The following is a 9,853-nucleotide window of genomic DNA, read 5'->3' as shown; positions in this document are numbered from 1 at the left end:
GGTCCTTTAGCAGTCTCCTTGTTACCAGTAAGTGCCATCTTGTAGTTCATATTGCTTACAAATGAGTATAGGGTTTTTCAGCTTTCCTTCCCCTTTCATATATTGTTTATATGAATGTATTCCTGTTTTCTTTAGGTCATATTCTAAATATATTCTTCGCCAAATCAAACACAAGGGAAGGAATGGCCAGGATGAAACACAGCAGCAATCATTTTGTTACAAATGTAACATCCTGGTCACCAGACTATACATAATATTTTATCTTAAAAGCTTAGTATAAAAAGTACAGTAACCTGATAACTGCTTTGAGGCTGGAGATGAGATACAACAAAGGGACATACGCAATTGTAATGTTTGCAAGTAACCCAGGTACAGTACATTGGATTTCAAATAATATCTCTGATGCTCCACAGGAGGACAGAAAGGGGAAGAAAAACTTGCCAAGGGAAGACAGAAACAGCACAACAGCTATTTTGTTTTTAATAAAGTAAATGTAATGAATTAGGAATAAGGTGATAAATGCATCAATATACATTTTTCTTATGGCCAGCCTCTTCTTCTGCTCTACCCTGAGTCAACAGTCGCGCCAGCTTTGTTCTACTATTGCAGAAACACGCTTTTCATATTCCCGCTTGTTCTCCTGGTACAGCTGGGCAGCCTGGCTGTTTGCTGGACTATTGGGATTAGGTTCATCCAATAGAGACTACAGAGAAAAGATACAAATATGAGTGAATTCCTCAATGCAACAAGACCAAAAAGTTGTTGAGAACAAATGCTTATTTTATCAGTTGGTGATAGCACACCTGTTTTCCCATCTTCCACATACTAACTTTAACTGCCAGCAGTTCAGGCAACGACACATGCACATATTTCATGGTGACTTGGAATTTAATGGCCTATTCCCTTTTACTTATACAATAAGCTTAGCCCAAAAATTTAAAAGGTCAAAACAATCACTAACATAAAAACATCAAAGATCATAATCATAATAAAGAATTTTTTTTAAAAATCACCTGTATGGACGTTAAAATTGAAGACACATCATAGGTTGGACTCCAACGGTTCTGAAGTATATCCAGACATATACTACCATCTGCATAGACTAAGAAAGAACACAGAAGTTGGTATGTTAAATATAAGACTACTAAGCCGGGCGTGGTGGCGCATGCCTTTAATCCCAGCACTCGGGAGGCAGAGGCAGGCGGATTTCTGAGTTCGAGGCCAGCCTGGTCTACAAAAGTGAGTGCCAGGACAGCCAGGGCTACACAGAGAAACCCTGTCTCGAAAAACCAAAAAAAAAAAAAAAAAAAAAAAAAAAAAAGACTACTAAAGTTTAAACATATTCAAGACAAAAATACTCAAGGGTACTTAGCTTTTTAAGTTTAAAGATTCCTAGTTAGCTATCTAAAAAGGTATCAATCATTACTAGGGAAACAAAGCAATCAGGAAATAACAAGTGGTAAATAACTAGAAGGCAGACCTTATTCTGAAGTAAGAGCCCTTCTGTTCAGGACATCATATGTTTCCCAGTGGTTATCCTAACCATAAAATCATGGGAAATTCAGCCCACCAAATCTGAAAACTATATATCCTATTTATAATAGTAACATTTTAGCATTCACAAATTTTTGGCATATAGAAGTCTTTACACCATGAAAAAAATTATCAAAATTACAAAAAGAGTAAAAGACAGAATCCTGTAGAGTGCTAGCACTTTTCTAACAATCTGCACCAGGTCCTTCAACTGAATCTGGTGTTTGATAGGTCTGAGGTGGATCACAAAATCTGTGTATTTAAAATGTTCCATGGTAATTCTGATTTGCACCTGAAGTTGAAAAATGTCTTTCTGAATGCTAATGAAGATAATTACAATACACAATTATCCTACTTGGCCTTTTCATTAATCAGAACCCCCCAATTAGTAAGTAACAAAGATCACAAAGCCAGCAGACTGTTAAGACTCCAAGCAAAGTATCCTCTTGCATTTCTAGGACTGAGATCAAGATAGTAAAAGACCATGAACAAATTCGTTTCCAGAGACAGGAAGATACCTAAGCAGTACACAGAAGCAGTAAGAGCATTTGGAATCCCACTATAATAAGCACTGTAGAGCGTATAACGTGTTTGAAATACTTACCATTAGGGTGGAACATCTTAGAGACAAATCGAACAGTAGGTGGTTTATTGGGATACTCTTCAGTGAATTCAATTGTAAGCTTAAATGTTCCTGTAGGAAAAAAGGGGAGAACATTTTATCACCTTTTTCATATGTACTTTGTTTTTAATGCTACCTGAGATTTTTTAATTATTAAATAACATAAAGATGGGGAGATGGTATAGAGAAGAGAGACTAGTTAGGAAACACATCTCTAGGAACTATTCTAAGAACCACCCCCAAAAGTGATTTAGTTATTTTTCCATTATTCTTCAAACCTAAAGACAGTCACCATAAACAAGATTGCTATTTGCTGTATGTTAGTCACTATTCACTTTGAAAATATCCTTCAAAATGACAAGGAACACAGATAAAAACATTGATTTCTTTTCATGTAATGACTATAATGAAAACTTAATTGAACTTAAGTCAGAACAAACTTTGCCGTGTCTCTTAAAGCCCTTAAGTTTGACTCACAAAGTACTTCACTAAAATGCTAGGACCATCATTCATACTAATGAAGGGAATAACAAAAAAGATTTTAAAATAACATTTGGTTTATATTGCATTAATGACACCTACAAATTTATCTTTAATACTTCTTAAAATATGCCAACATAAGGTTAGCTGGAGGCCCTAAAGCATCCTAGGTATCGTTCAAGAATTGTAGGCTGTTGAATAGGGAGAGTGTGTGCATAATAGTAAAGTATTATTTTTAATTGTGCTTTTTTGATTTAGGAAAGCAGTTAGTTTTTTTTTCTTATTGAAATCTTTTTAAGTAAACTCAAGAATCAGTTATGGGTCCTGATGACCATAACTTGCCAAGCATCTCTGAAACGCAGATACAGGTAAAAAGAACATATTCTCTGACCTTGGCTTCAGACCTCCACAAGCACACCCTGACACACACAGAAACTCATCATATACAATATAGAATAATATAAAATAATCAGGCCCAGTGGTGGTTGTATGTACCTTTAATCCCAGCACTTAGGAGGGAGAGGCAGTTGGATCTGAGTACAAGGTGAGCCTGGTAAACAGAGTTCCAGGACAGCCAGGGCTACACTGAGAAACCACCTTGAAAAAACTGTGTGTGTGTGTGTGTGTGTATGTGCATGCAGATAAATAGATAGATAGATAGATAGATAGATAGATAGATAGATATAGAATTTGATTCCCAGAATCCATGAAGTGAAAGAAGAGAACTACCAAGTTGTCCTGTGGTTTCCACATGTGTACCCACAAGCATACAGAAAATAAATATACAAAAAAGAAATGCTACAAAGCAAAACACACACACAGGGAGGGGGAGAAATAATTGCTTTTTTAAAAAAAAAGGCACAAGGGCCTTAGATTATAGTTCAATAATAAGAGCATTTTGTTTAGCTTGTTCCAGGCCCTGAGTTACATGCACAGAACCACAAACAGAGAAGTAAACATACTGTAAAACACGGGAATAGTACATTTCCCAACTACTGTTACTTTAGAAACTGTTGTATTTTGAAGGCCATATGTAGATACTGTATTAAGGAAAGGGAGCAAAAGAATAAGGAATGGATGGACATTTTACAGGGCATCAGAGCATGCTTATGCTCATCACCTCCTGCTTACAGTTTTCCTTTCTGTTGAGACAGGGTCTTTCTATGTAGCCCTGGCTACCTTGGAACTCCCTACATACACCAGGCTGGCCTTGAACTCATACTCATCTACCTCTGCCCCCAGTGCTGGGAGTAAAGGTGTATCCTGCCACAGCCAGCAATCTTCCTCTTCTTGAGAAGTAAAGCACAGCCCTTCCTTTTCAGTAGTGACTGAAATGCAAGAAAAGTGGAAATGGTAGACCAAATTCATTAGAATTCTTATTATAAACAGATAAGTGATAAAATCTCACTAAGCTATAGGTAATGGATTTATGACCAAGAAACTGCTCTAAAACTGGGCAAGCTTAACAGCACACAGAGACCACACACCCAGCTACTCTTAACTAAACCTTCACTGAATGTGGTACCCAAAGAGAATAAAGCAACACACAAGGAAAGCAACTACAAAAATATCACAATGAGTTTCAGGGCTGGGTTCCCAGCATATAAATGGAGGCTCAGGAGATCCCATGGCCTCTTCTAGCCTCCATGGGTAACAAGCATACTCATGGTGCGCAGACATGTGGTAAAAAAAAAATACATGTATCACTGACTCTGTATTTATTTGACTAAACCTCAACTTTTGCATGTGCAAAAAGAAAGCTAATAATTAATATCCACTGTGATACTGCTGCTGTAAGGCTTTAAATGTGGCAGGAGTGTATAGTCCTACAAGGTTCCCCATAAATGAACAACTGCTTTAGCTATAATTCTGCCTCATATACCTAGAGCTGACTGAACGAGAGAAAAATACAAACTCTGAACTTTACTACCAGTCAGAAGTACACAAGTAAATTCAGATATTAAGCCTCACTCATTTCCTGTCAGAGCAAACACATATATTCATTAATTGAGTATATATGCAGCCAGTTCAAATTCCTTGGTTGAAGCCCTCTGCCTGACTGTGGCCTGGAAAAGCAACAGGAGTTTTACCCTAGCTACTGTAGGGAACCCAGTCTTTGTAAAAGTTTTAGCTCTCTTCAAAAGTAAAACATTTGATTTATAAATTCCACGCCTTTAATCCCACACTCCCATATCCCATAACTTTTATATTTAGCTTACCTACAAAGATACTTCAACAAAAATATATTTTTTTTTTTTTGGTTTTTCAAGACAGGGTTTCTCTGTGTAACCCTGGCTGTCCTAGAACTCACTCTGTAGACCAGGCTGGCCTCAAACTCAAGAAATCCACCTGCCTCTGCCTCCCAAGTACTGGGATTAAAGGTGTGCACCACCACTGCCTGGCAACAAAATATTTTCTTTTTTTTGGTTTTTTGAGACGGGGTTTCTCTGTGTAGCCCTGGCTGTCCTGGAATTCACTCTGTAGCCCAGGTTGGCCTCAAACTCAGAAATCCGCCTGTCTCTGCCTCAAAATATTTTCTTAACAATGTTCTGGTAATCGAAGTTTTCTAGAACATATTTTATCTCATTTTAAATAATGCAAAGCTAAATTGAACTGCCCTTTTCTGTGGTGCACAAATGCCTTTAATCCCAGCACTTTAGGCCAGCCAAGGCTACAAAGAAACGCTGTCTCAAAAAAAGCAATTTGTTTCTTTGTTCCAGTTTTCCTTTTTTTTTTTTTTTTTTTTTTTTGTGTGTGTGTGTGTGTGTGTGGTTTATCGAGGCAGGGTTTCTCTGTGTAGCCCTGGCTGTCCTGGAACTCACTTTGTAGGCCAGGCTGTCCTCGAACTCAGAAATCTGCCTGCCTCTGCCTCCCGAGTGCTGGGATTAAAGGCGTGCGCCACCACGCCCGGCTAGATTTCCTCTTTTTAACTAGGACCTGGTTCAGAAACATCTACCAAGAAATAATGAAAAGTTGTGTGAGGGCTTTTAATGTGGAAACATGTTATTTATTTCTACCAAATCTCCTCCCTAATTATAAATTCTCCAAAAGTAATTAGAAGTAATGAAAAAAGGCCAGTACTTGTTTTTGCTAGTCAAAGCTCTAAACAGTGGAGGAAGCAGTCCCTGTGTACGAGACTGTGAGACAGGCACTGTCAGTTAGCTTAACCCCTTTCAGCTATGCCATGTTAGAGATAGATACACACTATCAAAAAAGAAAAGCCAGTAATATCAAAGGCAACAATCCAGGGAGATAATGGATAGCACAAGTACCTTTTCAAATCGTACTACTTTAAACATCAGGAGTACTCTTGAAACCTTACGTAGCCAGCCTTTAGCAAAACGAGGAGCTATTAATAAGCTGTGCCTAAGATAAAACAGTCTGTGCAAAATGGGGGGGGGGGGGCGCGCAATGAAAACAAAGCCCATTACTGCTGAACCAGTGTACACCAGTGGTTCTCAACCTGTGGGTTGTGACCTTGAAGGGTGCTGCTCAATGGCCCTTTTACATGGGGTCACCAAAGACCATTGGAAAACACATTTATTTACATTACAATTCACAACAGTAGCAAAATTACAGTTATGAAGTAGTAGTGGAAAATAATTTTATGGGCTACACATAAGACTTACCTATAAAGACTTAGCTAACACCAGCCAGGTGACCTTTGATTCTAGCATTTGCGAGGCAAAGGCAGGAGGATCTCTGAGTTGAGTTCCAGGACAGCCAAGGCTACACAGCAAAACCCTGTCTCAAAAAAAACAAAACAAAACAAAACAACAACAACAACAAAAAAAAACCCCAAATAAATAAAAGAAGTAGCACCAATCTAGCAGAGAAAAGTTAGACTCTTACACTAAATTCACCAAAGTTGTGTTCCCTGGAATCACTCAGCCCTATGACCTTTTTGTTTGTTTGTTTGTTTTTGTTTTTCGAGACAGGGTTTCTCTGTATAGCCCTGGCTGTCCTGGAACTCACTTTGTAGACCAGGCTGGCTTCGAACTCAGAAAGCCTCTGCCTCCGGAGTGCTGGCATTAAAGGCCTGTGCCACCACGCCCAGCTTCTTTTTATTGCAACATGAAACAGCAGCAACATTTACCTAGCCAGTGAAGTAGAGAAAAAGCTTACAGTATTCTGGTGACCACCAATGGTTTCCGAAGGATGTCTTGAGTATTTGAGACAACTTACAGAATAAGCTGATTTTGACTCACCTCACAGCATTTAGTTACTAGCAGTAACAAAAAGCAGTCTGACTCAGCAACATAATATAGGAAAAAAGTTTAGAAATGTTTTTAAGCTAAAGGTATATGTGTCTTTGTGTGTGTGTGCACATTCGTACATTACTAAAGAGAAGTCATTGAGAAAAAAATTAGAGGTTTTAAGTACCCCAAATACTAGAGAACTCAAAAAGATCTAATCATCCTTTAAATGAATGAAACCTTAAAAATATCCCCCAAAACCAAACACACACAATTTAGTATATGCATATAAAACTGTATCACTGCCAATTTTGATTCTGATATTGTAGTCATTCAAGATATTGCCATAATCCCAGCACTAGGGAGGCAGAGGTAGCGAATTTCTGAATCTGAGGCCAGCCTGGTCTACAGAGTGAGTTCCAGGACAGCCAGGGCTACACAGAGAAACCCTGTCTCGAAAAACAAAAAAAACAAAAAAAAAAAAAAACAAAAAAAAAAAAATCAAAAGATATTGCCAAATAGGTAATGGGACTTGGATAAGAGTTTTCAGGGACTCATTAATAGTATTTATTTCAACTGCACAGGAATCTGTAATTATGTCAAATTAGAAGTGGGGGGGCTTTTCCTTGTTGTTTTATTTTTAAGACAAGGATAACTCTGGCTGGCCTGAAATTACAGTAGACTAAACTAATCTCAAACTCATGGAGTCTCGCCTGCCTACTCTGCCTTCTAAGTGCAAGAATTAAAGGCATAGGACACCAAGGCAGCATTCAATAAATATATCAAGTTTTGAAGAGCAGTTAAGGGGCTGGTGAGATGGCTCAGTGGGTAAGAGCACCCAACTGCTCTATTGAAGGTCTGGAGTTCAAATCCCAGCAACCACATGGTGGCTCTCAACCATCCTTAACGAGATCTGACTCCTTCTTCTGGAGTGTCTGAAGACAGCTACAGTGTACTTACATATAATAAATAAATAAATAGATCTTTAAAATTAATATGTGTTTAAAAGTTAAAGCCTAGCCGGGAGTGGTGACATACGCCTTTAATCCCAGCACTCGGGAGGCAGAGGCAGGCAGATTTCTGAGTTCGAGGCCAGCCTGGTCTACAAAGTGAGTTCCAGGACAGCCAGGGCTACACAGAGAAACCCTGTCTGGTAAAGCCTAAATCGTTTGTTATGCACCTCTTGATATAAACTCAACATTCAAGTAGACTGGATCCTGGCCAAACGGGTGCTACTGTGAGGCAAATCTCAATTCTGAAGCTGCTTTGAGATTATCAATCAGAGGATCTAACCGGAAACACACACTGTAAATGAATTTAAAAATCAAGGAACAACATTATACTGAAATTAGACATGGAAGAGCATCTCTAAAGAAGTGAGGCTAGTGATCTTAGTGACATTGCTCAAGCCAGGCAGGCAACTGTATGTCAGAGAAGCTTGCATCCATTCTGCACTAAACAAGCCACACACTAAGCCACACACTAAGCACTGCTGAACACACTTCTTGCCCTCGGGATGGAGCGCTTTGTGGACCAGATGGTCACTGGTGGACTGGTTTCGTACTGCATTATCTCTGTGGGGCTGCTCAAACCTCCACAACCCTGAATACCAGTGCTGTGGCACCTCTTTTAAAAAGTGACTACTTTCACCCAGGATGGATTAAACGGGGGGGGGGGGGCACAAACGAACGGAAAAAGTGAAGTTTTGGTTAAGCCTAGGACTACCCAGAACAACCAGCCACACACTGAATTTCGCTTGAGCCTTTGGTGGGCAGAGGAGGCAGGGGCAAAGCCGCTTCTTTAAGTGGGGGGCGCTTGCTGATACCCGGGACCCCCTTTCCCCTGAAGAGTAGGCTCCTGAAAGGTGGGCTAAGAAACTCTCTTACCATCCTCAAACGGGGTCCCTTCGGGCCTGCAACACAGAATAAAAACAAAAACAAGAGCCCATTAGTGCCGGCTCAGAGGGTCCCCGCCTCCCCGCAGCCTCAGAGGCGGCGGCTCTGTCAAGGTTTCCCATCCCTGCCGCCTGGTCCGTCCCGCACCGCTGTCCCGGGTTAGGAAGGGCGGCGCAGGCCGCCGCGGCCTCCGCTGCCCCCCGCCCCCTAGAACCCCAAAGAGTTCCCCTGGCAGAAAGAAGCCAGCTAATCGAGGCAGAGGCTCCGGGGAGGCGCCTAGGCCCAAGCAACCCCAACTCTCTTCCCCTTTCCCCCCCATGAGCGGCTCGTCTAGGGGCCGGCCCCGGTCCTCCCCGCCCGGGTCGCCGGCGACAGCCGGCCCGCAGACTCACCCAAAAATGACCGCATTCCAAACCATTATGTTGTTCTCCGACGGAGCCCCGCTCACTCCGGCCGGAGGATCCTCCTGTAACCTTCAGAAACACGCACACAGCGGCAGCCCTCAGTCCCGCGATTCGCCGCCGGGCTCCCCCTCCCCACCACACCGGGAGCCTCTCTGCTCCGCTCCGGGCTCCGCCCTGTGCCCCCCGGCAGGCAGGCAGGCAGGCCGCCCCCTCGAGCGCCTCGCCCTCGCGGACGCGGGTTACCTCTTGAAGTCCCTCATGAGGCGGCGCCGGGCCGGGGTCGACATGGCTTTAGCGGGCTCAGCAGTCGGGCATATACCAGGGTCCGCGGTCCCCGAGGAAGCCGAGGAAGCCGGAGAAGCCGAGGAGGCGCCGAGAGGAACGGCACTGCCGCTCCGGAGCCGAGGGTCGGTCTGGCGCCGGCTAAGCACCACCCCAGAGTAGACAGGGGCCGAACCAACCTGGGGAGAACGCGCGGGGGGTGCGGGGAACGCCTTACGCCCGGCGGACCGTACCAAGGCGGCCACGGGGCGGGGAGAGCCAAAATTGACCTGTCAATCACGTCCCACCTGAGAGCCTCGGCCCGGGACCGAAGGGAGGTGGCGGCCAAGTTCCGGGGCGGGGGGCGGGTAAAGGTTAGGCGGGCAGCAAAGGAAACCTTCAACTCCCGGTGATTTAACAGGGAGCAGCGCGGGCTCCACTTGCTGACTTGAAGAGGAACCC

The 9,853-nt window shown here is 42.6% G+C and overlaps 1 protein-coding gene across 1 annotated transcript; it reads right to left on the bottom strand.

Annotated features, from left to right (window-relative positions):
* Positions 1-463: 463 nt before the first annotated feature.
* Positions 464-9,563, bottom strand: Ube2a (ubiquitin conjugating enzyme E2 A). Its single transcript, XM_021153181.3, has 6 exons — positions 9,374-9,563; positions 9,119-9,199; positions 8,718-8,743; positions 2,138-2,227; positions 1,014-1,102; positions 464-703 (listed from the first exon to the last, which is right to left on the bottom strand). The coding sequence occupies exons 1-6, from the start codon at positions 9,415-9,417 to the stop codon at positions 575-577; spliced, it is 459 nt and encodes a 152-aa protein (XP_021008840.1). The 5' UTR covers positions 9,418-9,563; the 3' UTR covers positions 464-574.
* Positions 9,564-9,853: the final 290 nt, after the last annotated feature.

This window comes from Mus caroli, unplaced genomic scaffold (assembly GCF_978045245.1).
Source record: "Mus caroli unplaced genomic scaffold, Mus_caroli_1 scaffold_5, whole genome shotgun sequence".
Taxonomy (NCBI): domain Eukaryota; kingdom Metazoa; phylum Chordata; class Mammalia; order Rodentia; family Muridae; genus Mus; species Mus caroli.
The sequence above is the reverse complement of the archived record's forward strand: the minus strand, read 5'-3'. Positions and strand labels throughout refer to the sequence as shown.